At 42.2% G+C, this 20,761-nt stretch overlaps 1 protein-coding gene across 1 annotated transcript in view; it reads left to right on the forward strand.

Annotated features, from left to right (window-relative positions):
- The window catches only part of CASP10 (caspase 10), a gene marked incomplete at its 3' end in the record, with an annotated part of 33,484 nt that overhangs the window by 7,024 nt on the left and 5,699 nt on the right, over positions 1 to 20,761 (forward strand). Inside the window, exons 4-6 of the mRNA XM_080671127.1 lie at positions 4,585 to 4,720; positions 13,687 to 13,766; positions 20,221 to 20,329. Coding sequence (XP_080527253.1) covers positions 4,585 to 4,720; positions 13,687 to 13,766; positions 20,221 to 20,329 — 325 coding nt within the window. The remainder of the gene's footprint in view (positions 1 to 4,584; positions 4,721 to 13,686; positions 13,767 to 20,220; positions 20,330 to 20,761) is intronic.

A 20,761-nucleotide genomic window follows, 5' to 3' on the forward strand; every position in this document is an offset into this window, starting at 1 on the left:
TCTGGATGATGTCCGTTTTGTCTTTTAGTTGTAGTTTTGAAATTGTTGTGTGAGGCAGTAGTTTAGGTGTCTACCTATGCCGCCATCTTGGTTTCACCTATATTTTCTCTTTTGCCTCCAATAGCAGCTTGTGGCAAGGTAGTTAGTTAATTTCTGAAGGGACCAATTTTCAAACTTGACCCTGTAACATGACTTTAATTGTGTTATTTAACCGCTCCTTTAATTAGATTCTAAGTTGTATAACATTTCATAACATACAAAAATACATGTGGCATATGGAAGTTATGAAATGTAGCACTAAGTGAACAGCTATAAATTCCCCCATTCAACTTACGAATGAGAACCTCACCAATTCTCTGAGCCTTCATGTGCAGCCACCATGTCACATTCTCTCTGAGCAACTAATATTGAATAACTTAAAAAACAACTAAGGAATGGGAAGCTGTGTTACATGTGGTAGGTCAAGTGAAGACCATGCTAGTAATTCATTAAACATGTTTCTTGGTGTCAGACCTATAGACCTGAGCAGGTTATTTCTCTGTCGTGGCCATAATCTTTGAGTCCTTTTTCCCCCTTTTCAGAGCCCTCAGGAATTTAAGCCTTTTGTATCCTTTGATTGGTCATCTCTAGAGGTCCCGGTCTCCCAAAGATTGGTTATGAGTTCCTTGGGGGTGAGGCTGAATCTACTCATCATTATTTCCCCAGAATCTTGCGATGCAATCTACCCCTTTCTCTTCCTTCTGGGGAAAAAAAAAAAAAGGCCTGGAATTTCTGTTTATGTGACTTTACAATGAATAAGTGGGGGGATTGGCAAGATGAACTAAACCACCATGATGGGGTGTGCAAAGATATACTTGTGACTTTCTCATCATTATTACCCCTTGTCAGAATCTATTCATTTTCCTCCTTCGATAGCCCTGGAAGTTTTGATAGCCTCCTGTTATTGTGTTATTTTTTTACACATTTTTTGTTGTTTTGTTGTTACCTGAGGACATTTTTTTTTCCCATTGATTTTTAGAGAGAGTGGACAGAGAGAGAGAAACTTCGATGTGAGAGAGACACATCAATTGGTTGCCTTCAGCACATGCCCTGACAGGAGGTGAGGGATGGGGGTAGGGAGTGGGGGGTAGGAGGGGCAGGAATCGAGCCTACAACCAAGGTATGTGCCCTTGACTGGAATTGAACCTGCGACCCTTCAGCCCATGGGTCAATGCTCTAACCATCGAGTCAAACTGGCTAGGGCTTTTCTTTTCTTTTCTTTTTTTGAAAAACACACACCAAAATATAAATACAGAAAAATGACACAAGACAAACATACAACTAAATGAATTATTATAAGGCTAATATCCTTGAAACCACTACCCAGGTTAAGAAATTAAGTTGAATTTTGCTAGCTTTTCCAGAAACCCCTCCATGTGCCCCATCCCAATCACAGTCCCTTACCCGCCCCTAGAAGCATCCACTGTCCTGGCTTTTATAGTAACCGGGGTCTTATGTTTCTTTATGGTTTTATCACTTACCTGTGCATCTCTAGACCTCAATTTAGTCTTGACCAGTTTTTTCTCTTAAGTGTCCTTTAATCTATAGGTTAAACTCCCCTCCCACAATCCCTTTCTTTTGCTTAAAATGTGTGGAAGACCCCGAGGACAATTGGCCCATAGAATTTCCCCTAGCCTAGGTTTTGCTAATGTGTGTGCTTGGTGCAGTGCAGCAAGCTCTTCTATCTTCTGCTTTTCCTGAAAATTGGCAACTGAATTCAGAGGCTTCAACAGACTCAGGTTAGATCCTTTTGACAAGAACATAGTGGTCTTTTGTTGCATCCTTTCATTGGGAGGTACAGAAATCTTGGTTTTCTCTCTCTTTCTTTTTTTTACTCCTCACCTGAGGGCATGTTTCCATTGATTTGGGAGAGAGAGAGGAAGGAGGAGGGGGGGGGGGAGGGAGAGAGAGAGAGAGAGAGAGAAACAACAACAACACATTGATGTGAGAGAGAAACACTGATTGACTGCCTCCTGTATGCGCCCCGATTGGGGACTGAACCTGCAACCTGGGTGTGCGCCGTGAACTGAACCTGCAACCTGGGTGTGCGCCATGACAAATCGAACCTGTCACCTCCTTGTGTACAGGACAGCACTCCAATCAGCTGATCCACACTGGCCAGGGTCTCTCTTTTTTGATATTAGCAACTATTGATGTTTAACAGTTTTATATATTGATTCTTGGGGGGGAGGGTGCAAAATGGGATTTTTGAATTCTGTAATTTGTTTCCCCCTTGTCTATTTGGTTACCTGGCGATACAGTTTATATATAAATCCTAGATTCTTTTATTTACCCAGTGTTTATGATGACTGACTGGTTTCCTGTCATTCTCTGAAAGTGACCCATTATAAAAAACAAATTTGAATTCATATTTGATGGGTTATTTGATGGGTTTCAGTCTATTGCAATTATTATCCTCATTGAAGTTCACATTGTCCCATTTTGGCCCAGTGGTAGCCTCTTCAAACTGGTTCCTGTGTCATTTTTACATGAATTCAGTGTGATTGTTTACAACAGTTGAACATTTACTTTGCATGCACTATACCTATTATCTCACCCCCTTTTTTGGTTGCAATATATCTACATTGTTAGAGTACATGGCCACATGTGTATATACTACACAATCTTCTTTAACGTTTTTATTTATTTTATGTTTATACTTCCTTTTAATCTTCATTTAGTTCCCTTTCTACAATTAGATATGTATGTGGGAAACTTAGAATACCCTACAAAGGTCATTTTTGTTCCTCTGGCCGGTAAAGAATTTATTTCTCAGATTGATTTTTTTGCAATTGCAATTGCAGATAATGTAGCCTTATTAAGTCCTGGTATGGAAACCTAGGTGAGTTTCCATACCAGCACTTCATAGACTGCACCATATATATACACACTCTCCAATGAACCCGTCCTCATCCTTATGTTACTGCTCTAACTTCCTCCTTCTCTCTACTGCCAAACTGCTTGAAAGAATAGTCTCCACACACTCTTTCTCCACTCCCTCCATTCTTGATCACATTCCATGCATTCCAGTATGGCTTCAGCTTTCATCACTCCAGCCAAACTATTCTTGCTGAAGTCACCACGGAAGTCCACATAAGCAGAGTTTTAGTTTCTCACCATTTCCCCACATGGTTTTCTTTGCCTGGAATGTCCTTTTCCATGTTGGCAGGGAAGCATTAGTCATCCTTCAAGGTTCAATTCAAGTCTCACCTCCCATGTGCAACTGTGTGAAGCTGCTATGTTGAATAGATGATACATTATTGAGTGGCATCACCATTTAAGTCATCTTTGACTCTTTCTTCACTTCTTCATCCACTTCCAATTGAACTTAAAAACTCACCAAATTACAACTCAGAAATGTTCTCAAGTCCAGGGCCTCCTCTGCATTTCCACCACCAGGTCTTGGTCATCTCTTCCCCAGAGTATTTAACCTTTCTGCCAATATTTTCTCTCAAATCCATTCCTTTTCCAACCTATTCCCAAGACTCCTATTTAAAAACAAATCTATTCATGTTACTGTTCTTAAAAACTACTATTGGCACCCCTTGGCCCATGGGACACTTGGGCAAACTTCTCCATGGACTGTGTTCTTTCACCGTCTGTTATCAGCCCACTGCTCCAGCCATGACCTGGCTCTCATCCATGGTTTCTACTCAAAGCCTTCTTCTTAATATCCTGCACACTGTCCCTTTTCAACTGTTCAACCATTCATCATCCAACTCTGCTAATAGTGTTCACTTTCTGAATATTTTCTCTTTTCTGGAGGCTCGAGTATAATTTTGTTCATTTTTTTTTTCCAGAAGCAGCTTAATACATTGAGAAGCCCTAATCATTGAAAAGATTTGGTGCCTTCTATCCCACATGTAATTCAATATTAAAATAATACTAGTCAATTTGCAGCTTTTCCCAGGAGTACTTAAGAGATTTTTCTTTTAAAATACCAAATATAAAATTTTTTCAAAACATTTTTTGCTAATTTCCTTGGTGCCTCTGTTTTGCTGCTGAGTTAAAGGTAGTACAGCTCAATGGTTAATACAGGAGACTTTCACTGCCACTTACGGGCTCTGTGACCTTGGACAAGTTGTGTACTCTCTCTGTGCTTCAGCTGTTTCATTTTTAAAATGGAGATTACAGTAGTATCTATCTCATTGAGTTGTTTTTGAGGTTAATATATGGGAAGCACTGAATGGCAGGTAGTATTCAGGGTGTCCCCAAAAACGTATACACACTTTGAATAATTATAAAGGCAGTGTTTATTAAAATACAGTTCATTTTTAAAATGCAATTGAAATTATAGACATGATGTGTATACATTTTGGGGGGAAACCATATATACTAGTATACTGGCTTTTGATATTAATACAGATTGTATAGAGATTTACTTGGTAATACCTCTTCCCCCACGCTATTGAACTACTCTGGGATAAACAACCTACCTTATTCATCAATGCAAAACCTGGTGCCTCGTGGCCATGTAGGCAGTGTTTAGTGAATGAATGGATAATTGGTAGGCAAGTAAATATGACTCCACTGATTCTCTTGCAGACCTCGCTAAGCCTCCTGGGACATCTGGAGAAACAAGCTAAAATAGATGCAGATGATCTGACGTTGCTGGAGTATCTCTGCAACACTGTCACACCTCATCTTGTGAGAAAGATAGAAACATATAAAAGAGAGAAAGGTAACTAACGTATGCTTCCTTGCTTGCATCAGACCATGGGAATTCTTAAATGAACTGGTCACGTATGATGTTATCAGTCTGATAATATTCTCTGGGAAAGCCAGAACTCTCCTGAGCTCATTCATTCAACTCATTGATTGAGTCCATACTTTGTGCTAGACACAGGTTTAGAAGCTCCTCTTGGGAACTTGTATTCTAGTGGGAGAAAGTCGTTTTAGACAAATATCTTCTTATTCTTATGTGGCAGCGAGAGTATAGGAAATCAGTTAGAATGAAATAACAAAAAGGAGGCAGGACAGCACAGGGATTATGCTATGGAGTCAGATTGCCAGGACACCATTTATTAGTGGTGCAGTGGCCCCTTCCTTAGCATTTTTTAAAAAATTACTTTATTGGGCAGAAACCAAGATAGCGGCATAGGAAAACACCTGAACTTGCTGCCTGGCACAACCACTTCAAAACTACAACTAAAAGACAAAACGAACATCATCCAGAACCACAGGAAGGCTGGCTGAGTGGAAATTCTACAACTGGAAGGGAAGAGAAAAGCACAGTGAGACTCAGAGGAGCTGCGGAAGTAAAGTGCAGAGGTACAAAGGCATGCTCGTGCATGGAACGGGCTGGCAACTGAGTGGGCGGCTGTCTTTTTCAATCCGGAGCAAGACGCAGGCTCCCAACTGCTCTGAATTTCAGTTCTGGGCGAGACTCTGGGGACCCAGACTCATACGGGGAGAAACTGGACTGTCTGGCATCGGGCAGAACTCGAGGGCGGCTTTCTCTCAGAGGTGCTTGCAGCGATTACCAAGGGACACTGCGACCCGGGGGCCTCTTAGGGCAGGGCCGATGGGAAGCCATTGCTGTTTCCTCAGCCCTGAGACTCCACCCCATCCAAGCTGTGCGCAGAGGCTTTTGCATATGAATGGCCTGGTCCTTTGAAATCTAAACTTACCTAACAAACTGCAGCTGAGTCAGAGAGACCCAGAACATCCAAAAGAAGACTCAAGGCCCCACAGCAGCTTGCATTGCTTCACAGTTGGGCCTCATCTGGGCACCTCCAAAACCCAAACAAAGAAGAGGAATCTGCAGATCTCTCCATAGTTCCTGCTGGGTGGCCTCAGGCAGAGGCTAAATTAGAACCTCCTTGGAGATCCAAGAGCCAGTGTACCCAGTGGTCAGAGTGGGACCATCCAGATTACAACTCCTCAGATCCATAAGGGACACACTCGGGGGACAGACTCAGTGAGCACCAAAGCCCCACTGAAGCAAGTCTTGCCTCATAAGGGTGTCTCCAGCACAGAAGTTCTCCCATCGTAGACACAGCTAATCCTCACAGCCAATTGACCTGGAGGTCAATTCCTCCCAGTGATACCAACAACAATCAAGGCTTAACTACAACAAGACTGTTCACACAGCCCACAAATGGGTGCACCTCAGGTAACTGGAGAAGCTGAGCCACTGGGCCCTATAGGACACCTAGCACACAAAGCCACTCTATCAACTCAGGGAAGCAGCCAAAATGCAGAGACAAAGAAACAGATCACAAATGAAAGAAATGGAGGAAAGCAAATGACTGAATATAGAGTTCTCATATGATTGTCAGCTGATTTCTGAACAGTAACTATGCAGGCCAGACGGGAGTGGCAAGAACTATTCAAAGTGATGAATAGCGCCGAAACCAGTTTGGCTCAGTGGATAGAGCGTCGGCCTGTGGACTGAAGGGTCCCGGGTTCAATTCCGGTCAAGGGCATGTACCTTGGTTGCGGGCACATCCCCAGTGGGAGGTGTGCAGGAGGCAGCTGATCGATGTTTCTCTCTCATCGATGTTTCTAGCTCTCTATCCCTCTCCCTTCCTCTCTGTAAAATATCAATAAAATATATATTAAAAAAAAACAACGAAGTGATGAATAGCAAGAACCTACAACCAAGATTACTCTACCAAGCAAAGCTATCATTCAGAATTGAACGTCAGATAAAGAGCTTCACAGATAAGAAAAAGCTAAAGGAGTTCATCACCACCAAACCAGTATTATATGACATGCTGAAAGGTATTCTTTAAGAAGAGGAAGAAGAAGGAAAAGGTAAAGATAAAAATTATGAGCAACAAATACATATCTATCAACAAGTGAATCTAAAAATCAAGTGAATAAAAAATCTGATGAACAGAACAAATTGGTGAATATAATAGAATCAGGGGCATAGAAAGGGAGTGGACTGATAATCCTTGGGGGGAAAGGGATGTGGGGGGTGCGGGAAGAGACTGGACAAAAATCATACACCTATGGATGAGGACGGGGGGGGGGAGGGGAGTAAGGGCATGGGGTGGGGTGGGAACTGGGTGGAGGGGAGCTATGGGGGAAAAAAGAGGAACAATTGTAATAATCTGAACAATAAAGATTTATTTAAAAAATAAAAATAAAATTTCTTTATTGATTAAGTTATTACATATGTGTCCTTATCCCCCCATTTCCCCCCATCGCTCCCACTCATGCCCTCACCCCCCTGTTGTCTGTGTCCATTGGTTAGGCCTATATGCATGCATACAAGTCCTTTGGTTGATCTCTCTCCCTTACCCCCAACCTCCCCTACCTTCCCTCTGAGGTTTGACGGTTTGATCAATGTTTCTCTGTCTCTGGATCTGTTTTTGTTCATCAGTTTATGTTGTTCATTATATTCCATAAATGAGTGAGATCATGTGACATATATCTTTCTCTGACTGGCTTGTTTCACTTAGCATAATGCTCTCCAGTTCCATCCATGCTGTTGCAAATGGTAAGAACTCCTTTTTTACAGCAGCGTAGTATTCCATTGTGTATATGTACCACAGTTTTTTAATCCACTCATCTACTGATGGGCACTTAGGCTGTTTCCAAATCTTAGCTATGCTGAATTGTGCTGCTATGAACATAGGGTGCATATATCCTTTCTAACTGGTGTTTCTAGTTTCTTGAGATATATTCCTAGAGGTGGGATTACTGGGTCAAATGGGAGTTCCATTTTCAGTTTTTTTGTGGAAACTCCATACTGTTCTCCACAGTGGCTGCACCAGTCTGCATTCCCACCAGCAGTGCAGGAGGGTTCCTTTTTCTCCGCATCTTCGCCAGCACTTGTTTGTTGATTTCCTTAGCATTTTTATGCCTAACTTTCCCTATCTATTAAATGGGGTAATGATAGTACTCGCCTCATGGTTTTTCCTGAAGATATGAGTTTTATTGTATTTTAATTAATTTATTTATTGTTAATATTCATCCAAGGATATTTTCCCATTGATTTTTAGAGAGAGTGAAGGGAGGGGGAGAGACAGAGATAGAGAGAAACATCGATGTGAGAGAGACACATTGATTGGTTGCCTCCTGCATGTGCCCCTACCAGGGTTGGGGATGGAGCCTGTAACCCAGGTACTTGCCCTTGGTGGGGAATCAAACCTGGGACCCTTCATTCCGAGGGCTGACACTCTATCCACTGAGCCAAACCAGCTAGGACTTGAAGCTATGTACTTTATAATTCCTATGAAACGCATGTCTGGCACAGAATAAAGCAATCAATACATATTGGTATGTATATGTTTGTCAGAGAGGAGAGTCATGAAAACTTTCCTATGGTACTCTCAGAAATTACTATCAGAGAAGAAATTTATTATTCTACCTTTCTGTTTTATGAAGGTAGGATTGCTTTGGTATAGAGTTAATAGGACAGAGCGGAAATCAAACCTGGTTGCCTCACTATGTATCAACTTGTGAAAATTTGTATTTTTCCACTGTTAAACAAGAGCTACAGATAAAAACTCCTAAGTATATTTAGGAAGCCTTTATGCCACACCCATATTTACTTCAGCGAGTCGATCTAGTGTGCAAATTTCTGTGGTTAAAAATGAAACTAGCCAAAAGGAAACTCCTCTCTAAGAATTCTCTAAATACAAGATGAACTTTGGAACAAAATATGTTGTTGTTAAATTGATAAACTTTCCAACTACAACTACAGCAATGAAAGAATGTATAATTTAAGTAAAAATTATAAAGAAAAAAATACAGGTCTTCTAACCAGCAGGGTATCAAGTGAGAAATAAAAAGCAGGAAGTTGATGTCGAAAGTATATTTGGAATCCTCATCTGAACTCTGACCACTGAGGTTTTGTTTTCCGATCACATGGCCATTTTCCTGTCATGTACCTGACACATGGCAGGTGGGCAGAGCTCTAGTTTTTACGTAGTAAGTGCCTCCATGAGTCTTGAGGACTGAGCTTTAGATCAGAAGAATTCTAATTTTGACTTTTCTTTTCCACAACCTACCTGCTGTGTGGTCTCCTTTGGGCATTGAAAGAAAAACTCGTGTTTTCTTCTACTAGCCCACCAGCACCCCGGGAACACCTTTGACCCCAGATGTGTGGGGTTTTCCAGACCCAACGATTCTCTGTGGACACCAACTGTGTGTCCTACATTTAACTCAATTTTGACACGAACCAGAGTTAGCGCAGACCCTAACGCCATTAGTAAAGATCTCAGGCCCCCAAGACTGCCCCCCCCCCCCCGCCCACTTCAGATGCCAATTACAAGTAGTGGGTCCCCAGAGTACGCACAGCATCTGTCCGATTTGGGTACAAGCCGGTGGGTCTCATGACTGCCTCCTCGGGTTCAATAATTGGCTAGAATGGCTCCAGAACTCTGGAAACCTGATTCCTGCTAGATTACTGGTTTATTATGAAAAGAAACAGCCAAGCAGAAGAGATGCAGAGGGTGAGGCAGGGGGAAGGACCAGGGCGCACCCAGGCCCTCTCCGGGCAGTTCACCTCCATGTGTTCACCAACCTGGAAGCGCTCTCCCTTCAGTTAGTTATGAGTGATTAAATCATGGACCATACGGTTAATTCGGCCTCTGACCCCTCTCTCCCTCCTAGAGGTCTGAGGGTGAGTTCTTCCAATCCCATGGTAGATTCTCCTGCAACCAGCTCCATCCTGGGGCTTTCCAGGAGCCCCTATCACCAGTCATCTCCTAGGCATATAAAAGACACATCAGCGATTCTAAGGATTTTGGGAGCAGAGACCAAATATATATTTATTATTATATTATAGGTACCAATTAACATTTTAATAGTGACTTTCTACTGCCTAAGAGTTTGGGCTTAATGAAACCATTTGGAATGAAGGACTAAAGGACTGAAAAGATAGCAGGTGTGTGGATTTTAGGTTCTCTGTGAGTGAGTATGAACGAAAGACAAAGTCCATTTATATCTGCTTAAGAACCACCAGGATAACGACCTCAGTTTTCTTGAGCCTTGGTGTGACTGAGTATTTTAAAGTTATTATTAAAATATGTGTAATAATTACAATAAAATTAAATAATGACAACAGTACAGAGTATAGAAGGTAAAAGTCTCTCTCTTCTTCCTCCACTGACAACCCATACCCCAGAGCTAAACACTGTTTGGAGTATATTTTTGTAGCCTTTTCCTTTTTTAAATTTAATTTAATTAAATATTTTTAAATATATTTTTTATTATTGATAGCATTACAGATATCTCCTATTTCCCCCTCTTTACCCCCCTCCTCCAAGCCCCTCCCCTCACCCTAGGTCTTCACCACCCTATTGGCTGTGTCCATGGGCTATGCATATAAGTATGTAAGTTCTTAGGTTTATCTCTTCTCGTCCCCCCACCCCACATTGAGGTATGTCAGTCTATTCCATGCCTCTATGCTTTGGGTCCTATTTTTTTGGTCATTTCATTTTTTTTCATTAGATTCCTCATGTAGCCTTTCTTCTTTATAGAGACAATTGTGTGTGTGTGTGAAGATTAATATACAGTATATTTAAGTAAGATCATGCTAATCATATTCCATAATTTACTTTATTTTTACCTAATATAGCTGACATTTTCCCATAGCTCATTCTTTTTTCTTTTAAATATATTTTATTGATTTTTTACAGAGAGGAAGAGAGAGGGATAGAGAGTTAGAAACATTGATGGGAGAGAAACATCAATCAGCTGCCTCTTGCACACCCTCTACTGGGGATGTGCCTGCAACCAAGGTACACGCCCTTGACCGGAATCGAACCTGGGACCTTTCAGTCCGCAGGCCGATGCTTTATCCACTGAGCCAAACCAGTTAGGGCCCCATAGCTCATTCTTATTAATGGTTCCATAGAAATACATTTGATGTACATATCATATTTATTTACCACTTTATAAAGCTGTGGTACGTTTACACAATGGAATACTATGCGGCTGTAAAAAAAAAAAAAAAAAGGAAATCTTACCCTTTTTGACAGCATGGATGGACCAGGAGAGTATGATCCTAAACCAGTCAGAGAAAGACAAATACCATCTGATCTCACTAATATGTGGAATCTAATGAACAAAATAAATTGATGAACAAAATGGATACATGGAATAGATTGGCTGGTGCCCGAGGGAGGGGCTAGGAGTGACTGGATTCAGAGTGAAGGGATTAGCTGAAGAACATAGATGCATGGACATGGACAATAGTGTGGTGAAGGCCAAGCAAGGGGGAGAGGAGGGGTGGAGGTGGGCAAAGGGGCGGGAAAGGGGGACTCCTGCCATACTGTCAACATTAACCATGTTTAATCAAAAATGTATTAAAGACTAAATATTGACCTAAGAAAAAGAATTTTCTTTTTTTCTCTCTCCCTTCTTTCCCCTTCCTTACTTCTTTCCTGTTCTTTCCTTTTCTTTTTCCTTCTTTTTCTTTTTGTTATTATAGTCTGAGTTCTGGCTTTGATGCTTGAGGCAATGCTTTTGCAATCTCTAGTTGGCCATCTAGTAAAGTCTATAACAAATTTTAAGAACTAACAAAATTATTAAAATAATTAAAACAAAAACAATAAGAAATAGAATAATACCAGGACTGAAAATATAATGGTAAATAAAAATAATTTAGAAGTTCACATTTTTTTTCCTGAGTATATATGTACATCTGTTTAAGCAACTGGCATTAAAAATCTATAGGTTTCTATAAAATAATTTATTTTGCTGATTGGTTACCTTGAATTGCTGCTTGTCAGATTTTTGTTTTCCGATCTGTAATTACTTGCTGCCTCCTAGGTAGTGACATTTCCTTAGACCAGGAAAGTGAATCATTGCCTTAAGGAGATGGAGAAATAATTTTTTTTTTACTCTGTCTAGAGTAAATGTCAGCTTTGTTTAGAATATTCAAATTAAAAAAATAAAAAATTATATACCTATGACTGTTAAGAAAAAGTTCATTGTTCTGAGAATACTACTAAGGCACTGAGTATAAAATATCCCTTGAGATGTGAATTACCTAAAATTTCATATCTTTAATATTCAAATATTCATAGTTATTTTCTTAGAAATATTTTATAAATTGATGTCAGAGAGAGGAAGGGAGGGGTGGGGAGGGAGAGAGAGAGAAATATCCATGTGAGAGAGAAATATCTCTCACTCACCCCGACCAGGGATCAAACCCGTAACCGGGGTATGTGCCCTGACCGGGAATCAAAACCTCTGCCTTTTGGTGTATGTTCCAAGCAACTGAGCCACACCGGCCAGGGAAAGAAATATTTTTAATAAGATGATTCAATGTTATTATTTTCCACCCTGGGATACAGAGTTTTAAGCAGCAAGTATGTAATACATCCTAGTGAGAATACTGTGATAACACCCAAATTCAAAGGCACTTATCACTAGAAAAAAGGTTTATATACTTGGATGTTTTTACTTTTAAACATATTTTGTCTCATCACAATAATACATGAACCACAATAAAGCATACTGATGCATGGAAGACCATCCTCTATAATAATAAAAGCGTAATATGCTAATTAGACCGGACATCCTTCCCCACAACTTTTCTGTCAAAGCCGGGGCTGCGAGGGAAGCCCGGGTCCCAGGTGCCTACCGGCGGCCAGAGGGAAGCCTGGGTCCTGGGTGCCAGAGGGAAGCCGGTGCCGGCAGCCGGGGGAAGGAAGGCCTACTCTTGCATGAATTTCATGCATCGGGCCTCTAGTGTTACATAAAATTTGATACAAAAACTTAGGATCATGTTATAAATTAGATAATCATGTCAAAAATTTCCAAGTCCTATCAAATTGAGAGGTTAGAACTTCAGGTACATAATACATTTTAAAATACAGTCCCCCAATTTTCCTATTGGTTGAAAGTAGGATTCTAGGCATCCTTTGTAAGAGCTTGTCCAGATGGCAGAGACATAATGTCAGCAGGCAATGCAGAAACTTCTCCGAAAAGTACAGTTAGCCGCCAGGAGCCCTTCTTACTCCTCAATGTTCACACTTCCTTCAAAAGCAAATGGAAAATGTCATTCATTGAAGCCTTGATTGTAGCGATAGTTTCACCACCTGTTGGCAATTGGTATACCTGACACCATTGCTGACAATGTCCCAGAGGACAAGAACTTCACTCACGAGCTTCATCTTAAACTCCTGTAATTTAGCATTAGAAACTGCATCTGCTTTGGCAATCACTGGTATCATGCTCACCTTGTCGTCAAGGCTTTTCATGGTTAAGAAATCAAGTGTCTTCAGAGAGTGTCCCGTTGGTGAGATGAGGCAGAGGCTCGCGTGGGTCTGAGGAGGGTGGTAGTTGAAGAGATGATACTTAATCTTTAGTTCTTCTTGGAGCGAGGCCTCAAAATGAGCATCTGTGCAGTCACTGTTGGTTGGTAGGTCTCGTCTTTGTTTATCTGGTCACCAAGCCCCACTGTATTCACAACGGCCCATTGTAATCGAACATTACTATATTGGAGTTCATATGCCTGAACTTTAGGTCTAGCGTGGGTAAAATGCGAGGATTCATGGTCTTCAAAATTAGTAATAATGTGTCAATCAGCATTGATTTTCCAATTCCAGTCTCCCCAACAAAGAGATGATTAAAACAGAAGCCTGGCTGAATGGATCTATTGACCAGCTGATGAGGCACACTCTGAAAAGCAACATAGCCAGACATGGTTGAAAAACAAATATTTTCTATTTTTTGCAGAAGCTGAGCAAAAGAAGGAAGAACTACTTTCTGCTTCAGACACTAATCAAATCCGTCAAGCCTTACCAGCATGTTCATCGGTATGTTGGTAAATGTTTAACCACCAGCTCTGCTCTCCATCCCCAGCCTCCAAGAAAGAGAGAGATAGAGACACTGATTTCCGATTACTAATAGGATATTAACTGTATTGCAGAATTTTAAAAAGTCTAACCCTAGCTCTCACTAGCTGGCTCGAGCTGACTCCAGTGCACTACTGTCTTGTGCCGTGCCATTTATTCTTATCTGTGGGGTTCAATCAGGGCCGGCCTCATGGGCATATAGCCTGTGCAGTCGCATACAGCCCATGCTTTTTGCACTGTCTTGAAATTCTTTTTTTTAATATGTTTAAAATTATTTTTTTAATTTTAGAGAGAGAGGGAGAAGGATAGAGAGATGGAAACATTGAGAAAGAGAAACACTGATGAAAGAGAAACATCCATCCGCTGCTTCCTGCAAGCCCCTTACTGGAAATTGAGCCTGAAACCTGGGCATGTGCCCTGACTGGGAATCGAACCGTGACCTCCTGGTTCATGGGTCGATGCTCAACCACTGAGACACACCAGCTAGGTGAAATTCTTTGGTTTTTTTAAATCCTCACCTGAGAATATGTTTGCATTGATTTTTAGAGAGAGAAAGACAGACAGAGAGAGAGAGAGAGAGAGAGAGAGAGAGAGAGGTTGCCTCCAGTATGTGCCTGGACCTCAGATCTAACCTGCAACCTAGGTATGTGCCCTGACTGGGAATTGAAATTCTTAATAATGTATAATTGTTGTTTTGCACTGGGCCCCACAAATTATGTAGCCAGACCTCCCCAGAGGACAAGAACAGAGTTTCTGTAGTGCCCAGCAACGGGAGGGTGGGGAGAGGGGGAACATGCAAGAATCTGCAATCTGTTCCTCACGACATGAGCGAGACCATCGGTAGACAGATGACGTTCTCCCCCACGCTTTGTTTCTTTCCAGCAGACTTGGGCCGTTCTGCTAGTATTTTGCCAAACTCTGTCAGCATCAGTGACGTTAGCTTGACCTTGGAAATTTTTGTTTTTGTAGTTGTGGTAAAATACAAATACCATAGAATTTATCATCTTAACCATTTTTAAAAAAATATCTTTTTATTGATTTCAGAGAGAAAGAGAGTGGGAGAGAGAGACAGAAACATCAGTGATGAGAGAGAATCACCGATTGGCTGCTTCTAGGAATCAAGCCTGCATACAGGGCATGCGCCCTGACCGGAGTCAAACGGGGATCTCCCAGTTTGTGGATCCACGCTCAACCCCTGAGCCACAGGGGCCAGGCATATCATCTTAACCATCAGTTCAGTACTGTTACGTATATTCACATGGTTGTGTGACCAATCCCCAGAACTCCTTTTGTTTTGTAAAACTTAAACTTTGTACCCACTAAACACTAGCTTCTCATTCCCCATTCCTACAAGCTCTTGGCAAACACCCTTCTACTTTCTGTTTCTATGAACTTGACTACTCTAGGTTCCTCATATACTAGTAAATGGAGTCATACAATATTTGCCTTTTTGTGACTGGCTTATTTCATTTCATGTATAATGTCCTCCATGTTCATCCATGTCAGAATTTTCTCCCTTTTAAAGGTTGAATAATCTTCCATTGTGTATATATCCCACATTTCGTTTATCTCTTCCTCCGCTGATGGCGACTTGGGTTGCTCCCACCTTTTGGCTACTGTGAATTATGCTGCTATGACCATAGTACAAATATCTCTTCTAGATCCTGCTGCCAGTTCTTTTGGGTGTTAACCCAGAAGTGGAATTGCTGGATCTTAGGGTAATTCTGTATTTCATCTTTTGAGGAACCCCCATACTGTTTTCCACAGCAGCGGCATCCTTTCTACCAATAATACACAAGGTTCCAGTTTCCCCACATCTTTGCCAACACTTGTTTTCCTGGTTTTTGATAGTAGCCATCCAAATGGGTGTGAGGTGGTATCTCATTGTGGTTTGATTTTCATTGCTTCGCTCATAATTAGTGATGTTGGGCAGCCTTTCGTGTGCTTGTTGGCCATTTGTATATCATCTTTGGATAAATGGGTTGTTTTTAAATTGGGTTGTTTGTGGAAGTTTTACTTTTTATTTAAAAATTTTTTTCTATAGAGTTCCAGTCAAGATGATGGTGTAGGTCAGTGGTCGGCAAACTCATCAGTCAACAGAGCCAAATATCAATGGTACAACGACTGAAATTTCTTTTGAGAGACAAATTTTTTAAACTTAAACTTCTTCTAATGCCACTTCTTCAAAATAGACTCGCCCAGGCCGTGGTATTTTGTGGAAGAGCCACACTCAAGGGGCCAAAGAGCCGCATGTGGCTCGCGAGCCGCAGTTTGCCGACCACTGGTGTAGGTAAACGTGGTATTCAGAACCTCCCACAACCACATCAAAATTACAGATAAGTTACAGAACAGCCATCATTCAGAATGCCTGAAAGGTAGCTGAACTGAAGTCCTGTAACTAAGGCTATATAGAAGGAGCCACGTGAGACTGGTAGGAAGGGTGGAGACATGGAACAGCCTGGTCCCTCTCCCACATGTGGCTCTTAAAAATCGGGAGGAATATCTCAACTGTGGAGATCCCCTCTGAAAATACAGGGGTCCCAGCCCAACAACCAGGGCTCCCAGCCCAGGGTTTCAGTGCTGGGAAGACAAGTCCCCATAACTTGCAGCTGTGAAAACTAGTTGCTGAGTGAGGCGAAGGGCTCCGGGAGTCCCCGGCATTGTGCATAAAGGGCCCACACACTGACTTGCTCAGACTCCCTTGCTCTGAGAATTCTCGCCACTGTGTCTTTGTGACCCTTCCCCTTTGGAAGAAGGCAGTTGCTTCTCTTCTTGTCACCTGCCAGTGGCCTTTTCTGTGGCTGGAGATTAGGCATCTGTCCTTTTCTGCATCAAGTCACTTTGTTTTAACATTTAGGTTTCAGGTTCATTGTAAGGGACACAACTCAAGAACATCCACATGGCCGAAACCGGTTTGGCTCAGTGGATAGAGCGTCGGCCTGTGGACTGAAGGGTCCCGGGTTCAATTCCGGTCAAGGGCATGTACCTTGGTTGCGGGCACATCCTCAGTGGGAGGTGTGTGGGAGGTGTGCAGGAGGCAGCTGATCGATGTTTCTCTCTCATCGATGTTTCTAGCTCTCTATCCCTCTCCCTTCCTCTCTATGAAATATCAATAAAAAATATTAAAAAAAAAAAAAAAAAAAAAGAACATCCACATGGAAGAGATCCATAGGGCAAGCGATGCGAGTTGGGAGTGGCAGGGAGTTTCATTACCTTCTCAGGGCACACCACCTCACTGTGTCTGCCAACCCATCAAGTCTAGATTTTCAACTCTCCTCTTAACTCTGTGAATTTCCTGCACTTCCTCTTTCCTCAACATGAGGGGACTTGTCAAGATGAGCCCGCAAGGAGTAATGGTAGATGTACCTAATGCACTTTTTATAACTTGGATTAGGATGGCAGAAAGAGATATATTTTACATATACGTAGTTACTCATTGTGACTTGGGAGAAGGTTTACAAATTAGTGGAGAATTCATTTCTTATCTCAATTCAGAGCAAGCCAATGAATGCATGGATTATGCCAGGCTTTTCTATGGGAGGATGAACGGGTGGTTTCCACTTTGAAAGCCTGACATACCAGGTTCTGGGGAATGTAAGCAACCCTTCAGAATTAGGACACCCTCTGTGAGGAGGGAGGGGACCCCTGGTGGCCCTGAGGCGCCAGGCCAGCAGTGACAGAGCGGAATGCTGAGTCTGAGGATGTCTGATATGGTGCTGCCCGCAGAGGGAGAGATGCCAGAGGGAGGGGCTCGGCAACGGTGTGTTTATTTCCTTGAATCCTTGCCCAGAAACCATAACCTCAGGGAAATCTGCCGCTGAGAGAACCTGCTTGTGAACAAACAGGTTATGGGTTCCACATGATCCACTTCCCTAGGAATCTTAACTGGGAGGTGACGTGATATGATGTTGGTGAGGATTAACCATTATTGAGTCCTTGTCATGTGCCAGGCACTGTTCTAAGAGCTTTCCAGGGCTTATCTCATTCAATTCTTCAATCCCATTATCACTGAATGATGAGGAAACCGAGACTCAAGAGGTCTTTCTAGAGACTCAGGCGGCTAGAAAGGAGTGGAGCTGGAGTTTGGACCCGGCAGTCTGACCCCAGGGCTTGCCCTCTGAACACCTGGCTTCGCTGTGTAGCTGCAGGAGCTCAGGCAACAGCTTCACTTCTTTGTAAAATAAACAAGTTTCTTTCAGTTTTGCAATTCTGAAGCCAGTTAAAACATGGCTTCCCTGGGACCTTCCCTTCTCCACGGTGAGGAGGAATGTGCAGGTGCACCTCCCTGTAGGACAGCAGCTTGGGTCCTTTCAGGGCGTTTTCTGGTCTGGCGGATACTAGACTCGCTCAGCCTGAGGTGAGCACCCAGGACAGACCCTTAACCGTAACCGAGGTTAATAACTGACTCAGAGGCTAGGGCGGAGCTCGCCAGATTCTACTGAAGTCAGCTGGTGAGCGAAGAAAAGTTTCAAGGGACGTTTTCCTGTTACTGTCCTGTGACAACTCATCCTTGGCTTCCTCTTTTTTTTTTTTTTTTTTTAAATATATTTTATTGGTTTTTTACAGAGAGGAAGGGAGAGGGATAGAGAGCTAGAAACATCGATGAGAGAGAAACATCGATCAGCTGCCTCCTGCACACCCCCCACTGGGGATGTGCCAGCAACCAAGGTACATGCCCCTGACTGGAATCAAACCCGGGATCCTTCAGTCCGCAGGCCGACGCTCTATCCACTGAGCCAAACAGGTATCGGCTTGGCTTCCTCTTTATGATGGGTCCGTATTCAGAGAAACCAGGGAGTTTGCAGAAACCCTTCAAAGCACTGCAATCCTCAGCCAATGCCAAAGCATGACTAAGTAATCCCAGGGCTATGGACTGATTTTTGTCTTTCCCAGATTAAGTCTCTGGGCCTTTCAAAAAAATTTTTTTAATTGATTTATTTTAATTTTATTGTTGACAGTATTACAGATGTCCCCCCTTTCTCACCCTTTACCCCCTTCCTCCCAGCCCCTGCCCCACTGCAGGCCTTCAGCACACTATTGTCCTTGTCCATTGGTTGTGCATATATGCATATGAGTTCTTTGGTTAATCTCTTCCCGTCTCCCCCTTCTTCTCCTTCCTATCTGCTCAGTCTCTCTCTAGCCCGTGACAGATACATGGTGACTCACCCAAACAAGCTTTCTACAGGAAACGTTTGATCTGGTTCATGTGGTAATGACTCTCAACCCACCTTGTGTAAGGATATCTAAGTGAGGAGATATATTTGAAGAATATAAGTATTTCTCTTTCTCGGTGACCGAGTAACCCTGGTCTCTATGGAGATGTTGGGACCATCCGGTTACAGTCTAACTTCTGAAACCAGCACAGAGGTCTGGACAGTTTCTTCGGGGCGTCTCCAACTGGGGTCTCACCCTTCGGGACTTTGAGGGCTCAGAGTTCTTTGTGTCTGTCTTGGTTCTTCTTCCTCTTTCTATGATCATCTCTCTCCTTCCTACCTTTCTTTATAACCTTCAGACATGTGCTGACACTTGGCTATGAAGGGGACGCTATTGCCCTTTCAGTCACGCATACTTTTTCAATTATTTCCAGAAAGGGGATTCCTTTTTTTATCAACTGATGCCACTTCTTTTCCGTTTTGATTCAAGATGTACCATGTTTTCAGGAGATCATTTTAGCCACACAGAGGCCCCGCTGAAGCCAGCTCAGATAACTTGTAATCATAGGCTGTTTGTGATAGCCTTCTGAAATAATTGCATACATTTTAAAATTCTCACTGTCGCCAAAACCGGTTTGGCTCAGTGGATAGAGCGTCGGCCTGCGGACTGAAGGGTCCCGGGTTCGATTCTGGTCAAGGGCATGTACCTTGGTTGCGGGCACATCTCCAGTAGGAGGTGTGCAGGAGGCAGCTGATCGATGTTTCTCTCTCATCGATGTTTCTAACTCTCTCTCCCTTCCTCTCTGTAAAATAATAATAAAATATATTAAAAAAAAATTCTTAAAAAAAAAAAAAATTCTCACTGTGATCGCTACCAAAGAGATTTCTCTGGTTTTGGAGGAAACAGGTCACTCTGAATCCTACCATCTGAAAAAAATTACCATTTGATAGTTTTGTTGTCTTGTTACCTATGCTTTCTTCACTTTGCTAATCCAAAAAGGAAGATGCTTTTGCATAAACCCTGGGTTTTCCAAAGTTAAAAAACATATTCTGTTATTTAACACTGAGAACTGACATTTTGCAATTAAACCAGGTGAAGTCTGAATTTTAGTCATGGCCTGGCAATTAATTAATTCCAGACCAGGCCCAGGCTCTTGAGAATTCTCTGCCTTTGGTACCGATAAATGGAGTGGCTGGTTAGAAACAATAACTCTTAAAGTGAAGATTCTCTAATAAGTGGTTCCATCTCTTCTTCTTTCAAGGAGGAAACTGTGTACAGGATGAATCGTAAACATAGAGGCTACTGTGTTGTTATCAACAACCAGAACTTTACCTCACTGTCAAAAAGACAAGGGACTGATAAAGACGCTGGTAAGAAAGGTGGTAATCGTATATTACAGGCTGGGGATCTTAAAATTATTTTTCATTTTCATATTTTCTTTCTGTAATTGTTAATCTTCCATTTAATGTAAGGATGATATTATAAATGTTTTGAAGCCTCCTACATACCCCTAGTGTTTTAGTCCATCCAGGCTGCCATATCAAACAACCGAGACTGGGTGGCTTATACACAACCAGTCTGTATTTCTCATGGTTCTGAAGGCTGGGACGTCTAAGATCAAGGCTGTGGGGTTTCAGGGTCTGGTGAGAATCTGCTTCCTACATGGCTGTCTTCCCACTGAAACCTCACTTGGGGTTTCTTTATGGGCTCAACCCTCATGGCCTAAGCACCTCTCAAAGGCCCCACTTTCTAATACCCACACCTTGAGGGTTAGGATTTCAACATGTGAATTTTGGGGAGAC

Source organism: Plecotus auritus (genome assembly GCF_963455305.1).
Source record: "Plecotus auritus genome assembly, chromosome: 5".
NCBI classification, from domain to species: Eukaryota; Metazoa; Chordata; class Mammalia; order Chiroptera; family Vespertilionidae; genus Plecotus; species Plecotus auritus.